The sequence below is a fragment of the Aedes aegypti genome, chromosome 3, assembly GCF_002204515.2.
Source record: "Aedes aegypti strain LVP_AGWG chromosome 3, AaegL5.0 Primary Assembly, whole genome shotgun sequence".
Taxonomy (NCBI): Eukaryota; Metazoa; Arthropoda; class Insecta; order Diptera; family Culicidae; genus Aedes; species Aedes aegypti.
In genome coordinates, this window is record NC_035109.1 from 110,221,163 (window position 1) to 110,239,789 (window position 18,627).

Genomic DNA, 18,627 nt, shown 5'->3' on the forward strand with positions numbered 1-18,627 from the left:
GACCCCAGAGCACTTGCCCTGTAACTTTTTATTAGTGAATCAATTTGTTTTTTTTTTACACATTAATGCTTTTCTGTGAGTTTAGTGAATGGATAATTGATTTTTTGAGTATCCTGAAAAAAACTGTTATGTCGAGCGTTTTTTGTTTGGAAAATAGTACGTTGTCTAAGCTTTGGGGTCGTAGGACCCCAGATTCAAATCGGGACAACTTCGAGAAATCTGGACGAATTTTTGATTTAACAACTGTTTTGGAAAAGAAATGAAGTTTTGAAGAATGAAGGTTTTTCTCAGAGCTTGTCCATTTGGCATCACGTTAAATGAAAAATTCCAGTCTTTCAAATTGCTCGCAGTTTCCTCTATCCCGGAAATTTGGCTTGTAAGGCTCAAATGAAACTTCACAATGAGGTTGTCTCATGAGACGGTGCACGGGCCATTGCAAATGTGATCGTTTGAGCAAGCACATTTCTACCGGAGATGTGAACTACAGAGCTGGTAGTGAGTCACTTTTTAGTGACTTGGTCACTTTTTTCGACCTGGTTACTAAAAAGTCACTATTTGCAACAAAAAAGTCACTAAAGTCACTTTTTTCAGCAAATAGTCACTAAAATCACTATTTTCGTGATCAGACGATAAAAAAAAAACAAAATCTGGGTCAACTTTTCAAAGTCAAACAGCAAGAAACACATATGAGTCTACAGACAAGCGCAGTGTGATTTGGAAATCAAAGTGTCAAGAAAGATCCCAACGGAAAATGTGTAATATTTCTTGGTAAATTTTGTTTGATGAAAAGTTTCCACCGAGTGGAGCGGGAATCGAACCCACGCTTCGTGGCAAAATACGCCTAAACGACTGACGCCACTATCCGCACGGCCACGAAGCCCACAAATTTTGGGTCAAAATCTGGGCAGATATTCGAATAAATTTTGACGACCAATATCTGATACACTTGAGCAATGAAATGCTTGTAAACTTTCTACAGTAATCTTCGACGTACAGGAATCAACTATGATGGAGGCTATGTTTCTATGGATTTTCGGCTTTCATGGTCTATAAAGATCATAATGATGTAGAACGGTAATCCGTTTATGATCTGTATAGACTGGAAGCCGAAAACACATCGAAACGTAAACTTCGACTAAAGTAGGAATCAGGAACCTATCTTCTGAAAGAACCTCAACATAACTCTTGCGGAAGGTAAGCTAGAAGTTCAGATTAGTAAATTTTAGGTTTGAAGAACAGGTAAAACATGAGGTAACATGTCGTCACTGAGTGCTATTTTAAGTGCGCAAGGCATAATTTTCTATTAACTAATGCACAATACTCAATTTATTCAGTTTACCTCGATTTCGTCAAAATTTAATGGCGTTCTAGATTTATTTTTTAGGGGAAAGGAAAGGTTTATTCTCAGAAATTGTGTCAAAGATTTATCCTGAGATTTACTTTGTTGTTTTCCAATTTTGGATTCTACCAAAATAATCTTCTGAAAATTTTTTCATTTTTTTAAAGACTTTTATAGTATTTCTCCTCGAATCATTGCACAATTTTTTTCAATATGATTCAAATGATTTGTTTTGCACCTCGAAGATATTTGAAAAATCTTCCACGAATTTCAGCTAGTATGTTCTTCATGAACAGTGTATAAATCTTGATTGTGGATTTCATAAAGCACGAGTTGTCTACCGACTAATATCAGAGATTCGAAATAGAAGTCTCTGTCAAGCATATTCGTCTCGTAAAAAATAGGTGTGAAATCTTCAATGCACCACGTTTTATATACATATTTCATAAATTAATTTCATACAATTTTACATGCAGAACGTATTTTCATTATAAGTCATTCTTGTTTTGACAAATTCTCTCAGTTTTGAAGTCACTTTCTAGTCACTATTTGGTCACTTTTTTTAATCATTATAGACACTAAAGTCACTATTATTTTGCTGTCTCCTGACAAATGGAAAAATGCTAAGGTTGTTCCAATTTTAAAACCAGACAAAAATCCTGCAGAAGCTTCTAGCTATCGTCCAATCAGTTAGCTTTCCTCCATCAGTAAACTTTTTGAAAAGGTAATTTTGAACAGAATGATGGCCCACATCAACGAAAATTCAATTTTTGCCAATGAACAGTTCGGATTCAGCCATGGACATTCGACCACTCATCAATCAGGAATTTAGATTTTAAGATGACGTTTAGATCATGGTTTTGATTGATTGAAGTTGAAAAGTGTTGCAAGTCACCCCGTTTGACGGTATAGAATAATTATCTGGCTATAAAAAATGACGTTTTAATGGTTATTTTTTTTTTGATAATAACGGTAAATGAAGCACCGTGGACGACGTCTTGTAACTTACAAGAGCACCCACGCGCTGTCGCCCACACCACTGACTATCTCTTGACTCGTCTGTCGTTTGCAGGTATTAAAAAAGGCCACGCTGAAGGTGAAGGATCGGGTTCGCAGCACCAACGAGCGCAACATCCTCGCCGACGTGGGCCACGCATTTATCGTTAAGCTTCACTATGCCTTCCAGACGCCGGGAAAGCTCTACCTGATATTGGACTTCTTGAGGGGAGGAGATCTGTTCACCCGGCTCAGCAAAGAGGTGATGTTCACCGAGGAGGACGTCAAGTTTTATCTTGCGGAGCTGGCACTGGCACTCAATCACCTGCACAGCTTGGGTATCATCTATCGAGATTTGAAACCGGAGAACATTCTGTTGGATCAGGTGAGGATTCTACTAAACTTATCTACAATTATTTAAATTGAAATCCAAATCTAATCCAAAACCAATTCAAAGCCAATGTAAAACTAATCCAAAGTCAATCCAAATCTAATCCAAATCCAATCCAAATTCAATCCAAATCCTTATTCAAGTTTATTACCTAGCAGACGCATTAACAAGTTTACTTTGCCTCTATTTTCAGGATGGTCACATAGCTTTAACCGACTTCGGATTGTCAAAGCAGCCGTTGGACGGTTCCAAAAACGTACAGTTTTTGTGGCACAGTCGAATATATGGCTCCGGAAGTGGTGAACCGCAAGGGACACACATTCGCCGCCGATTGGTGGTCATTTGGAGTCCTGATGGTAATGAATAGTAAAGACGTTCTTGGAAATAATATTATAATTGTATAAATATCCTTGTTTCAGTTTGAGATGCTGACAGGAAATTTACCCTTCCACGGCAGCAACCGAAACGACACCATGAATCAAATTCTGAAAACGAAACTGGGCATGCCGGAGAACCTGAGTCCGGAGGCACAGAGCTTGCTGCGTGCGCTGTTCAAACGGAATCCCCAGAACCGGTTAGGAGTGGGCCCCAACGGAATCGAGGACATCAAGCGGCACGAATTTTTCGCCAATGTCGACTGGGTCGCGTTCGAGCGTAAGGAAGTTCGGCCACCGTTCATTCCGGCCGTATCGCGGGACGATGCGTTCTATTTCGACTCGGAGTACACCAACAAATCACCAAAGTGAGTTTGGGTGATATTTGCTATTAGTATTCAAGTAAGATGAAGTTTGAGTTGTTTCAGAGATTCACCGGGCGGTCCGGTCAGTGCCAGTGCTCATGAGATTTTCCGCGGGTTCAGCTTCATCGCACCGGGATTATTGAACGAAGACACGCCAAACTTTGCCAATGGAACCGGTAGTTTGATGAATCAGCAGCCGAGCTCGAGGTCACCGTTTTCCAACGAAATTCCTGGAGTGAAACCGCAAGCTTTCGGAGACGAGTATTCACTGATGCAGGAGCTAGGCCGGGGAACGTTTTCGATATGTCGGTTGTGTGAAAATCGAGCTACAAAGAAGCACTACGCAGTTAAGGTAAGTATAGCTAAACGATGTGGATTTTGGTCTTCAGAAAGGCTGATTCACATAAGGTTTAACGATCGAACGGCTGAATATATAAAGGGCTGAAAGGTATTGAAGGTTTGGCATATCTAGTTTCTAAATCATCTAATCATCTTGCGCTTCAGTCCGAATCACACTAGCTAGTAACTTTCCCGAAATTAATATTAGCCTAAGGTATGGAAATATTGCGTGAAATCTAGCGGAATTTGGGGCAAGTGTGCCATAGGGGCAAGTGTGCCACCCCTGATTTTTGTAAAAACTACAAACTATATTTTTTATTTGAGCTTAACAATATGTTCCCTTCTAGTCCATAATACAATGGTCAAAATATGATGCAAATTGCTCTATTTTTCACGTATTTACATCGGCTTTTGTGAAAACTATAAAATTTCAGTGATTTTTTATAAGATTTCGTTGTTTCTAAATAGCATGGTGAAAGATAAATTAATAACGAATTTTAAATGTACTGTACATTGTGAAGCTATACAAATGAGTAAGTATTTGTGGAATTTGAACGAAAAAAATATTTAGTTTTACATACAAAATCCATTATGATTGAAATCTATACTTTTTGGGGCAAATGTGCCACCTATTTGGTAAACAAAAATGGTTGGGGAGAAATTCATAAAAATGTAAACATCATCAACAAAATCATGATAATGAACCAAAATGAGGCATCAGTAGTGGTTTTTGAAGTGTAGAAGAGGAATAGCGAACATTTTTGCTCTCACAATGATTTTTTTTCTCAAAATATTCGATAATAACATGGTTTTAGGCGTTTTAAGAACTATTTTACTTATTTTCATCAATATTTTACCTTTATTTAGTGCAGATCTAGTGTATATTATACAGATCCTTCATAATGAAAGAGTAATTCATATATCGCTTTGAATGGAAACAAAAAAAAAACGATTTTAGTTATTCGAATTGACTAGTAGAGAGTTCCGCATGTGATGAACCTTGTTATAAAGCATCCCCTCATGACGGTAAACCTAAAAATATTTTTAAAATTGTCAATTAGGCTCTGCTTTGTTAGCAATATTAACAGGAAATAACGAAAATTTCATTACAAGTAGAATTACATGAATGTTCATTCGATGGCCGTCTTGCCCCATAAGGGTGGCACACTTGCCCCATTGTGTTGAAAATCAGGGTATTTTGGATGATATTTGAGGAGCTCCAAAACTAATACTTTTTGAAATTATTTTCTTTTTAAATGGCACAGTGCTTATGAAAAGATGTGAAACTAACATCGTGAGGCTGAATTGGCGGGTTTTTTAAGCTTTAGACAAAGTTAGAGAACAATTTGCTTAAGGTGGCACACTTGCCCCAAATCCCGCTAATTAAGCGTTAGACACTGATTGTTTTTTAAGGTGATTATAAAACGAAGCTAAACTTCGAAGTTTCAAGTTCACAGATCTAGAGAACCGTTCATGTTGAAAATTTGATCAATTGGGTTGTATGCTGGTGATGATCAATCGTCGTAACTATTGTTAAATTGTGTGTTGTGAAGTTTTTTGAGTTGAAGAATGTTTATTACTATGAAAATAATGTAAAATTTTAAAATCATGCACGGTGCAGTATTGACAAACACCTATAAACTTCTATTTCTAAGCAAGGATTTGAACATGGTATAAACCTGAAAGTTTGTGAGGATGCTTGAGATATATCCCTAAACCAGATTTCATCACCAAAACTCGTACCAATTTGTTCAAATGGTTGAAATAATTGAATTTCTGTTAGATATCATTGAATTCCTTAGAAAATTGCATACATTTAGGCGTTTCCGCGAAATTCTGTAAATTTAACTATTCGTTATTTATTTAAATATTGCATTGTTAAGAATTTGACAAGCATATTCGGATTCAGGGAGCTCAATTTTATCATGTAGAGTTGTTTTGAAAACAAACAATAATGGCATTGACAAGTGATCAATTTCACCCCGAAATGAGATCCCCTGATTTTTTATTTTAGTGATATTTGATAACACTAAAATGACATTTGTTAGAAGATTTCGGTACATCAGTCGATGAGGCTTACCTTCGTACTTGTTTTCCTGCATTTAGTTGTTTGGCATTGTTAACATTTTAGAAAACAGACTAGAAAAACCATGAAAAATGATCAATTTTACCCGAAATTACGGTACCTTAAATACTTTTGGAAACATAATTAATTATGAGGTTAACTGAGGTTTTTGGGTTTTGAAACATCATATACTATTATTTTGTGTTATGTAGATGCAATAATACTGAAATTATTGCCATTTTTAATGTCTAATATTATTTTAACAGTATTTAAATAATATTTAAAAACAGTAAGTACATATTTACGATAAAGAAAACAGTATTTACTATTCTATAAAATAGGATTCTCAATAAAACAGCAGCTATAGAAAAATATTTCAATTATCGATCTGTATTACAATCTTTAAAAACTGAAATAGGGGAATCTAAGGCAAGTTGGGTTACAGGGTAAGATAGGTCAGCGCTATTTTTGAGAATAATATGCAACTTTTGATGATGTGAATAATTTTGTCAGATGACCGTCATGATTTTTAGTTATGAAAAAAAAATTAGGAACTTCATGGCCGTTATACGCATAGGGTAGGTGTACCAGCTATGGACATAGTGGTTCCTTATTTCGCCATACACGAATATTTGATAATCTTCAAATTTTTCATCATTCTGTGTGTTTAAGTTGTTTGATATTAAATATATCTTAATGTTGAAACATTCATAAATATTCAAAATGTGAAACTTTTCGAGAAAACGCATATGACCAAATAGGGAACGACTATAGCCATAACTGGTGCACTTTCCCTTTTTGTCTCGCGGTCCATAAGGTTTACATAAAACATGGGACAAGTAGGCGTAGAAGGGCAGTTTAGATGTGATTCACATCTATGCGATTGCATCAAATTCTCACATGAAGGGGTTTTACTACATTCAAGTCATTTACTATGGATTGAATAATTGCCTTAAAATTTTCGCCAAACTTTCAAGCGAAAGCCGTTTCGAATTTATCGTGACAGGAGATTCATAGAACAAAAAATTCCAATATTTTGTCAGCGGCGACTGAGATGATTTGGATGGAAAATTTACCGATCAACAACTTAGGATTTTCCTGCAATCAAAATTTTTCTTGCAACGCGTAATAATGTGTCTGTCAATCTATATAATGAATTTTCTTCTTTTTTTTTTGCTCATTATTGGATATAAGGGATGGTACACAAATTATGTCACGCTAAATTTCACCTTTTTTTTACACCCTCGCTCCCCATTTGTCACGTTTTTTGTATGAGTCCTGCGAAAATTGTGTAGGGCTTGTCACGCTTGACTTGACTCCCCCCCCTTGGAGCGTGACGTAATTTGTGCATGATCCCCAACAAGGAAACCCAAAAACGTTCATTAATATGATTTGTCTGATCAATATACTCCATTGAAGCCGCCCGTGTAAAGTATGCGTCTGGGTTATGGATTGAATATGAAGTAATCATACTTTCAATGAAAATAAAGATTGGCGACAATTCATTGATTTCGCACATACCTTCCATATGCCAGCTCTCTTTGCAAAAATTCATATGGGTTGGTACATCTATCAAATGAGGACATTATCTTGAGTATAGGAATCCACAGGATCCCACCTATAACACAGTTCGACAAAAAAAAGCCGATCTGAATGCACAGAGACCGGACACCCCGGGATTGAAAATATAAAAATAAACAAAAATAATGGCGTTTTCGGAATAACCCGACACAGTGTTTTATTTTCAGGACAGCAGAATTTATGTGCCATATTATGTTTTAAACTTGAAATTCAATATGAAAAGTTGTACTAAGATTTGCAGGCAGCCCTCTTTCTCCCATTATGTACCTCCCCATTTTTAAAGTATTGCAAATAATTGAATATTTGATATAGGGAGACTTACGGCTTCGGCACCATTCGACTATTTTTTTTTTTTTTTTTTTTTATAGGCACTCCGTGCTCGTGGCCACTACTGTGCCGGACTCAGTTGATCTGTAGCTTCTTTATCGATACAGATCTATTTTCAACTTATCTATATTTACATCTACCTTCACTCTCTTCTACTCTTTTACTCTCACACCGAGCAGGTAGGAGAGAGCTCTGCTATTAGTGAGGCTAGCTGCCTGCGAAGAGGGTCAGTTTGTCTCAGTCACCTTCTGATACTGACGGAGGATGGATGTGCTCCCCAAAGCACGGTCCTCCGTGAGGCGTCTTCTGGTGGCTGGACGGGTTTGTGGAGGGGCTGGGAATCGAATCCATGACCTTCCGCTTATGAAGCGAAAGCGTAACCTCAAGGCTACAGACCCCCCTAACCATTTGACTATTATCGGCAACCAAATTTCAGACGCCAAATACACAGTATTTTTCTATCGAAACACATCAGTGGAAACATTCAGATGATTCTTTCTGCCCGCTTCCCGCTGGCAAGATTTCCAAAACTAAACAAACGATATCGCCGGAGATGTCATCAATTCAAATGAGCACGCCTCAAAATGCGACTGATTTGGAGCTGCCGAAGAGATTCACCAGCAGTTGTTATGGGAAAGTTGCCCAAGAGAGTGAGGCTGCCGACAATAGTCACACTGACAAGGGATGTTCGCAGCGTTGTAAAAATGATTCTAAAAGCATTTTGACAAGTCTGTCGGTGTGAATCGATAGAGGATTGAGCAACGCATAAATGTAAATAGACAAACACGGAATTTGTCTGCTGATGTCCGAGAAAATTACAAAAGAAGCACGGCATCGGCTTAAGCTGCCGAGAATACGTAAGTTCCCCTAAATGAAAAGCGATTCTAGTGATGCTACTATCCACCAGCTATCTCTCCAGAAATATCGTGGTTTATGAACAACCCCTTTACTATACTGTGGAACCGTCCATAAATTGCGTGTTCAAAGGTTACGGTTCATGTAAATAAAAATAAAAATTTGAAGAGTTGACCCCAAGGGGAAGGGGGATGAAAAATACCAAAAATATAAGCACGTGGTTTATGGAGGATCCCTTGCAGGTTATTTTGTTTCTTGTTTACTGTAATGAATTTAAAATCTAACAGGCTAACGAACTCTTCACTTATTTCTATTAGTTTATATGCTAGTGTGATGGCTATATCATCTTTGCTTCATTTCTCATATATGAACAGCACAATGACAATTTGGTCACAAAAATGCCTTTTAATTGTTACCGGGCATTTAAGCAGTTTAACAAATATCAAAAAAATATACATTTTCAAAACGATTTTATTTATTATTCACGGAGATCTACAATTCCTTGGGGTAACAGTAGTGCAACTACATTATCTACATGATTGGCTATGTAAAAAGATATATATTGCACTATGGCTACAACTTGCGTATGGCCAAAACCGGTGCTTCTATCCTACCCACTCAAAAAAACAAGTTTGACAACAACAAAAATTCAAAAGTTTTTCATGTTCATTACAAATTGATCTTACTTGTACATCGTTAGCCAGGAGGCACAAGTATTGTTTGTTTTACAATTAATCAATGTGAAATGTACCGATTTCCAATAGCTTCAATTTAAGCATTGTATATACCCAGAATAAGGCAGTTTACGGGCACCATATCGATAGGATATTCATAAGAAGGTATAGCTATCACACAAGCATAGGATTAATTAAAAATTAGTTCTAAGTCCGTTGATCTGTCAGGGAACATTCATAAACCACGTGAACTTTTTTGGAAAAACCAAGATCCATTTTCCCCGTCGTGGCCTTTTGTCCATATTCAAATTTAAAAAGGCCACGTGGTTTATGAAGAGACCCTTGATCTAATTCGATATTGTAAACCCTCCCTCCTAAAATGAACAATCAAATTTATGGACGGCTGCATTGTATGGTCAAGGGGTTATGCATAACCCACGATATTTCTGGAGAGATGTGGATAGTAGTATCACTAGAATCGCTTATTTCAATCATTTATATCAAATATTACATCATTTGCAATACTTTAAAAATTGGGAGGCTACTAAAAGGGGGGAAGTGTGTCCATGCAAATCTTAGTACAACTCTTCATATTGAATTACAGGCTTAAAACACAATATGGCACATGAATTCTGCTGCCCTGAAAATAAAACACTGTGTCGGGTTATTCATTAGATTCGATATTTAAATAAAAATGCAACATGTTCAAGTATAGACGGATTTCACGCCAACTCGACAAAGGGATTGGCAGCTCCCCTTCAGAATTTAATGAAACTTTCTGGGTGTCAAGACTATGTGAAACTAAGATACTTTACATACTTTGTTTTTTTCAAAATCGATCTAGACTAACATTTGGAAAGGGTCAAAGTTTTTTTTTACTTTTTTTATGAACCCGTATAACTCGAAAACGGTAAGACCTACAAAAAAGTGTTGTATGGGGGACTGTCGTAAAATTCCCTGACGTTTTAGAGAAAAATATTGAAAAAAATAAAAACACATTTTCTACACTGAAAAAAAAAATATTCAAAACTTTAAAGTCGATTAAAAAAAACGGTTATTTCAGATTTTGATCATCCTTAAGCAAAAAGTTTCGTAATTAAATTTACTAAAAGTCGTCCATACATTGCAAATTGGGCATATTTTAGGGAAAAAAGTTTTTCTAACATCGATTTTTTTAAGTCCTAAAGTTTTTTTTTTACTTTTTTTATAAACCCGTATAACTCGAAACCCGTATAACTCGAAAACGGTAAAAAAGTGTTGTATGGGGGGCTGTCGTGAAATTTCCTGACGTTTTAGAAAAAAAATGTTGAAAAAATAAAAACACATTTTCTACACTGAAAAAAAAAATGATTCAAAACTTAAGAGTCGATTTAAAAAAAATGGCCATTTCAGATTTTGATCATCCTTAAGCAAAAAGTTTCGTAATTAAATTTACTAAAAGTCGTCCATACATTGCAAATTGGGTATATCTAAGGGAAAAAAGTTTTTCTAACAACGAATTTTTCAAGTCCAAAACTGAATTTTTTTTCAAAGATGTTGTTCTAAACCGTCAAATATGATCGTGTTTTCAAGTGATAAATGAGTTTGAATCAGAAATAAATTGTATTTCTTATTGAGAATAGTTAAAAAACGGAATTATGCAGTGATTATGTTTTTTTTAAATGAAGGCAATCTATGGATTTCCCCTATGCCTATGAGAAAATCAACTCCGTCTAACAATCCGACGGATTTTTATGGTTCGAAAGATTGCAAACATTGAAAAGGAACAACCTGATCCATACCCCATTAAATTTTCTTCTAGAAAATACTACTAAACGTACCTGCGTTACAAGCCAGATGAATAAGAAATAATGTTTGTATTGTTATCTACCTAAAATGTCCGTTAACGACCTGAGTTACTCAACAATCACCGCGTGAGTGTATAGAAAGATAGGTATTTAACTTATAATTGTCGTTCTACCTATGCATATAACTATTTAAGCTTGATGTCAATAAAACTCTTTTCATTTTATCTAAGTCATTTGTGAAAAGAAGTTAAAGATGGATCAACAAGATTTATCGCGCATTAAAATTTCGAGATGTTGCGCCGGTATAAACAATCCTAAGTGCAGGCGTATCCAGTTGCGAAACTTGTCACCATCAATGATCGAACACATACGTGCTATGGGATATAGTCATCAGCTTGATGAAACTATGCATATTTGTGAGTCATGACGCTTAATGATCAGGCTCCACAGAAGTCCGCCTAAGAAAAAACGACGGCAAAGGCCCCTGTGACGCTAGAGCAAGTCTTGCAAAAGACTATGGAAACACAATCGCAACTCCGCGAGAGCTATTCGACTGGGCAGTGAAACAAACTGATACATGTATCACCAAATTAAATTTCTATTATATATCTAATGAACAGTATGTTAAAATGTCAGAGGAATTGATGGAATTGTTTGATAAGGTTAAAACTGTCCCTGGTACCCAAAAATATCATTGTTTTATGCCTATTAGTGTTACACAAATTGCAGCCAAACGGTATACCAATTCAGAGGATGAACCAAAAATATTCAATTTATTCAGTAAAGCCCAAAAATAATGTAAATATTCATGTGCAGATACTACGTTTTAGGATATATAGCAATAATAAATATAATGATGCATGATAAAAAAAAACACGACTTTTTTATAAGCATAATATTGACCCTTTCCAGACACCTGTTAAGATTGGCTTTGACCAAATAAGAAATGAAATATTATTGTGATATCTTTCCAACCATTAAAAACCCATCGGATTGTTAGACGGAGTTCATTTTCTCATAAGCGGTTTGGTGCGAGATCAATTGTATTTAATCAAAAAAAAAACTCTGTATAATTCCGTTTTATTTCTTTTAACTACTCCCAATAAAACAAATATAATCTATTTTGTGATTAAAACTCATTTATAACTTCAAAATATGAGGAAAAAATTTTGGACTTAAAAAAATCGTTGTTAGAAAAACTTTTTTCCCTAAAATATGCCCAATTTGCAATGTATGGACGACTTTTAGTAAATTTAATTACGAAACTTTTTGCTTAAGGATGATCGAAATCTGAAATGGCCGTTTTTTTTAAATCGACTTTAAAGTTTTGAATCATTGTTTTTTTCGGTGTAGAAAATGTGTTTTTATTTTTTCAATATTTTTCTCTAAAACGTCAGGAAATTTCACGACAGTCCCCCATACCAGTGAACCGTATAATACATTTTTGATGCTATTGTCGCATTGCTGTTACGTTCACATGCAAGAGGTTTCAAAACATTCATTTGTGACATTCAGGTTGCTACTGATACATTCTTACTGCAGCCATGAATGTATTACCTGACATGGATAAGAGTAGCGTGCAATTCTTTTCAGCCTCCCATGAACGTTATGCTGTTGTGGATGACGGGAATGCGAAATGAATATAAAAAACAATCACGACGCAGCTGCTCTTCATTCGTTTGCTGCTGATCCAAATCGCCACTTCATCACAGTTGCGTTTTCACTGCTGCACAATGGACCGATGCACGAGTACACTATTTGACGTATGAGCGGTCCCGTGTTGTTTACGTGACCATGGTAACGAGTGAATTCGGCACCGCTCAAACGTCAAATTAGTGAACTCGTGCATTGGTTCATGGTCCTTTGCACGAGTTCACTAATTTGACATTTGAGCGGTGTCGTATTCACTAGCTACCATGGTAACGTAAATAACATGGCACCGCACAAACGTCAACGACTGAACTCGTGCATTGGTCCATTGGAGGAGAGGGCGTTCATTGGAAGCAACAAAAAAGTGGCACAAACGGAGCACCAGGGTTTTTTTTTAGGTTTGCTTCTACCCTCTTTATTCGTAGGTTTCTGCTTCGAGCCGTTCTCGCACAAGGTGCTGTCCATAAACAACGTGGTCATCCATGGGGGGAGAAGGACGGGGGTAGTTTGTTTGACCAAAGATCACGATCGGCACATTTTTTTTTGTATAGACGAAAAACCGATCGACGAAGGAAAAGGAGTCTAAAAATAGAAAAATAACCCGTGAGTTATGGACAGCCCTCAAGCTGGTGCGGCTGGTTGATACAAGAATGAAAAGAAAAACATATTTCAATCGGTGCACATTGTGAGTGGCACATTATGATAATACAGATTAATGTCTACTACAGTAATTCATTACAACCATGATACATTTATTGCTGACCAAAAAATAGTCACAGTCGCGCATGACTTTTATTTTCAGTAGCACATGAAAGTTTTTGTTGCATGAAAGTCATGGTAGTCTATGTGTGATTGTCACGCTCACTACAGTTTTTGACGGTACATTTTGGTTCACTGCCCCATACAACACTTTTTTGTAGGCCTTACCGTTTTCGAGTTATACGGGTTTATAAAAAAAGTAAAAAAAAAACTTTGACCCTTTTCAAATGTTAGTCTAGATCGATTTTGAAAATACAAAGTATGTAAAGTATCTTAGTTTCACATAGTCTTCACACCCAGAAAGTTTCATTGAATTCTGAAGGGGTGCTACCAATCGCGTGTCGAGTTGGCGTGAAATCCGTCTATATTTTAAAAATGACAATTATTTTTATTATTTTTATACTTTCAAGCCCGGGTTGTCCCGTTTCTGTGCATTCAGACCGATTTTTTTTTTATCGAACTGTGATATTCATTACCTACGTTACAGTATCGAACAGAATTATTTTTTGCTAGATTCAAAAGTGTTAAAGGGTTAAGTAATTTTATCTGGCTTACAACTGTCAATGGACAGAATTACATTTAAGGTATTTTTTTTTTAAATGCAACTCGGTAGGGTGGCTGAACCAGTGGTAGTGTGTGTCCCGATAATAGTGGTAGTGTGGTTTTAACCGTGTTATAGGCAATTTAAATTTTATGTGTATTTTTCTAACATGGCCCTTGTTAAAATAATATGAATGTATATAAACAATCTTGGATATCAGTAAAAAAGTAGTGGAAAACAATTAAAAACCTTAACTTTTTTGCTCCCTTGCACCAGTAATAGTGGGTCGTTCCTATAATAGTGAGTCTCAATGGGAAATCAATGTAAACCACTATTATAGGAACACAAGTTAGCAAATAACACTATTACTGGAACATGTTCCAGTAATGGAGATGTAAAAAACGACCTTCCGTTATTTTTTGGCGATTTTTTATTCCTCAGCCCGCTACTATTGCCTCTATCACTGGTACAGACTCCCTAATAATGTTCTCTTGAGATCAATTTAGGTAACAGGTTCTTCACAATTATTCATCGATCAATAGAACCGATACTTATTCTCAATGGCTTCGCGGACCCACTGAGTGAGAACTCGTCACGGCCGTCCACGGACGACCGGAAGCTCTGAAATAAAGCTTAATAGCAGTGAGAACAAGTTAATTTTAAACGTTTACTTCCCTTCACAATCTAATTTTTAACGATTTTTAGTTTTCCATCATATTGAAAGTTTTCAGCCTTTTGTTATTTTAACCTTCTATAATGATGTCCGGGTTTCAGCTTTTCGTGTTCAGCCTGTTGTGTTTTAGCTTTATGTTGGTACTATATTGTATACCTTTGTTATTTTTTTCCGTAGATAATCGACAAATCCAGCCATGACTGTAGGGAAGAAGTGGAGATTCTTTTGCGGTATGGAAACCATCCAAACATAGTATCTTTGTACGGAGTGCATGAAGATACCTCGTTCGTCTATTTGGTGATGGAACTTTTGAAGGGAGGTGAACTTTTGGATCGGATCCTTGCCATCCAGTACATGAACGAGGTGGAAGCGAGTGCGGTTCTTAAAACGGTAGTATCCGCCGTAGCATACCTGCACGAGCATGGTGTAGTTCATCGAGACCTTAAACCTTCGAATTTGCTGTACGCTACAGTTAATCATACACCGGAGTCGTTGAAGCTGTGCGATTTAGGTTTTGCCAAACAGTTGCGGGCTGATAACGGACTGCTGATGACCCCTTGTTATACGGCAAACTTCGTAGCGCCGGAAGTGCTGAAAAAGCAGGGCTACGATTTGGCGTGCGATATCTGGTCGCTCGGAGTTCTGTTGTACATTATGCTGGACGGAAAGACGCCGTTTGCCAGCACTCCAAATGATTCACCGGATATGATTCTGGCTAGGATTGGTTCTGGTCGGGTGGACTTGGAGACAGGGGTATGTATTTCAAAAGATATGTTGCGTGAACTTAATGTTTCATTCTTTCCACTTACAGAAATGGCCAGGAATCTCGCAAGAAGTGAAAGACCTGCTACGAGAGATGCTTCATATTGTACCGCATCGGAGACCAACGGCGGCGCAGATTTTGCGACATCCCTGGCTTTCCCGCTCTCGACTATTCTACAGTCAAGCCGGACTCCAAAATCAAGCACAGCAGAACGTACTGGGAGCGACATTGACAGCGGTTGTCCCTTCGGGAGACCTCACAGGTGGAACGCCCGAAAACACGGAAGCAATCAAGGGAGCCGTGCATGCAACATTCCGGGCGATTTCTTCTCCACAAGCAGCCAATCTGGGTCCGGTGGGAATGTCCGATCTCGCGCGACGGAGAAAGGACAAGATGAATCATTCGTAATTGTGTGTCAAATTTGGGGGGGTCGTCATTTATGTTTGAATGTTCGTGTGGTAGTCGTATTTTCCGATCAACGGATGTGTGTTTGTTCGATGTGTTGATTAAGTGGCGTGGAATGGAGGCGCCTGGTAAGATATTCGGAGCTCTTTTGGGGTTGTTTCAATCATGCCACCACATGCTGATATGTATATTGCTTCCAGATTGGGCAGGACGTTAGGTTCGTTCGATAACGAAAAATGCGTCTCGGTTAAGATGTTTTATCAATCTAACAAACAATTGTGTGCATGTACTATGAATCGGTTAACAGTTTTATAGATGGATCCATATATTTTTGTTCATTCAATAGTTAGCTTTATTTATTGCAGATTGCGTAGAATAAAATATAGGCTTCGTTTAAAACACAAGCATGCCTCTCATAAATACTTCTGTATGATATAGTGTTGCAAAAGCACTATACAAATATCATGCGTTATCTTTCGTTTTTGTTTCTTATTGCTTTCTATTTCTAAGAAAGTGGGGAACAACAAATTTCTGTGGTTTATTTCAAAGTAATACTGTGCCACCCCTCGCTATTTCTCTGTGATCCTATTTTGGTAAAGCAGATATTATTTTGTTGAAAAATCCTGTTAAATCTGTAGGTAAACTACTTGAAATGATGATAGTTTCATCATCACGAGAGCTAGCTGTATACAGCTAATACAGTTTGCATGTTTCAGGGGCCTTCTTTAGCCGAGTGGTTAGAGTCCGTGGCTACAAAGCAAAGCCATGCTTAAGGTGTCTGGGTTCGATTCTTGGTCGGTCCAGGATCTTTTTGTAATGGAAATTTCCTTGACTTCCCTAGGCATAGAGTATCATCGTACCTGCCACATGATATACGAATGCGAAAATGACAACTTAGGCAAAAAGAGCTCTCAGTTAATAACTGTGGAAATGCTCATAAGAACACTAAGCTGAGTAGCCGGCTCTGCCCCAGTGGGGACGTTAATGCCAAAAAGTAGAAGATGTCTCATGCTACGCCTACTCTACGGTCAACACATCTGGATCAATGTAACTTAACAGCGTTCTACCATGTCGCTAGTAAATAGCAGGACAGTTCAGTAACACACAATGAATTTGAAGCATAATCTGTCGAAAATTTTGTATCAAAAAACTCTACGCCCACGCAAACTGTTACATTATTATTGAAAAAGCTTTTGAATGTACAACCGCGCTGTTGCTTAATTTAGGCATACATACATAAAGATGAAGAAGATATAAACTATAACACACAAAGTGATGTGAGCTCAATCACGTCTGATGGTAAACTATCACATATTTCATTAATAAAAAAAATAATACGAAAAGTTCAATTAGTTTTTTGTAAGCATAGAAAAATTTCAAATTAGCTTATACTTTATACATACAACGTTAGTGCTGGCGGGTACAATTCACACATGCAACTTTCTACAAAACACAAGTTTATCATCAATCTCTAATGCAAACTTTTTGGGAATTCTGATAATTCCAATCAAACACAAACGATACAGAAAAATACTGAACAAAATTGACTAAAAAAATGTATAGACAAAAGAATTCAATATATTTACAATAATAACTGTGCCATACACCGCGTGAAAGACACTCACAGATAAAAAAGTAAACCGATTCTGGCAAAGCCACACACAAAAAGCGGGGGAAACAGTCAATGAAGAGGGTGGGTGAACTATTTCCTGTAACTAAACATTTTCTTGTGTCTTTGGATAACTACTACTATTGGATTTGAACGTGAGTGTGATGACAACTTTGGAGGTAACGTACGAAGATGACATGTGATAAACGTAGCGGTTATGTTAGATGCCCGTTGATGATTATTTTCCGCCGAACTGGAAGAGATACAAATATGGTTTTATTTAATCTTTGCCCATTGTGCCGTAGTCAAGATACTTGATTTGACATTTTCTAATATGTAAGCTTTATTACGTTACTGTGGCTTATTTTTTAGCGTGTTTTGGTTATAAACATATACGAATTACAATGAGTTGATTTAAGTGATATGTCCAATGAATTTTAATCAATTTACAAACAAGCAACCCTTTATCATATTGTTATCTAGTAACGTTCAAATTTGTACTTTTTATTATATAATATTATCTTTGATAGAGATGAAGTAAGGCGAACTATTTCTGATTGTAGTACGGGAACTTTGCGAATCACAGGCAGACTACTAACATTCTATGAAAATAAGTTATTTGATTATTGATGAAAAATGAAAGAATAACAAAATTATACATTAATCCACGAACATTTGTTCTCATTCGAAAGAAATATTTATCTTAATCGATCCTGATTATGTCATACTGGTCGCGATACAAACGGTCAAGGCATGGAACTACGAGTAGGAGTGCTTCGAGCACATTGGGACCAACGCCAGTACGACCTCAATTATGTATACTGGCAGCGAACGACTAAGGATAATTAACGGTTTATGTACTGAATAATATCACAGAACAGATAGAGTTATGTTTGATCCTTCGACCTTGACGCTTGCTCCTACGGGGGCCGGCGATGAGGGCAGGATCAAACATGTCGCGCGTCGGTCGAGTGAAAGTGAAAAAGTGGCGTGATCGTTTAGTTATGTTTGATCCTTCGACCTTGACGCTTGCTCCTACGGGGGCCGGCGATGAGGGCAGGATCAAACATGTCGCGCGTCGGTCGAGTGAAAGTGAAAAAGTGGCGTGATCGTTTAGTTATGTTTGATCCTTCG

At 37.1% G+C, this 18,627-nt stretch overlaps 1 protein-coding gene across 1 annotated transcript in view; it reads left to right on the plus strand.

The window, feature by feature from the left end:
* Nucleotides 1–18,161, plus strand: part of LOC5564884 (ribosomal protein S6 kinase 2 beta) — a 131,082-nt gene extending 112,921 nt beyond the window's left edge. The window contains 7 exon segments of the mRNA XM_001649156.2: nucleotides 2,412–2,720; nucleotides 2,920–2,976; nucleotides 2,978–3,082; nucleotides 3,146–3,468; nucleotides 3,529–3,817; nucleotides 14,894–15,469; nucleotides 15,528–18,161. Of these exon segments, the coding sequence (XP_001649206.2) occupies nucleotides 2,412–2,720; nucleotides 2,920–2,976; nucleotides 2,978–3,082; nucleotides 3,146–3,468; nucleotides 3,529–3,817; nucleotides 14,894–15,469; nucleotides 15,528–15,887 (2,019 nt within the window). The 3' untranslated portion in view covers nucleotides 15,888–18,161.
* The last annotated feature ends 466 nt before the right edge of the window (nucleotides 18,162–18,627 follow it).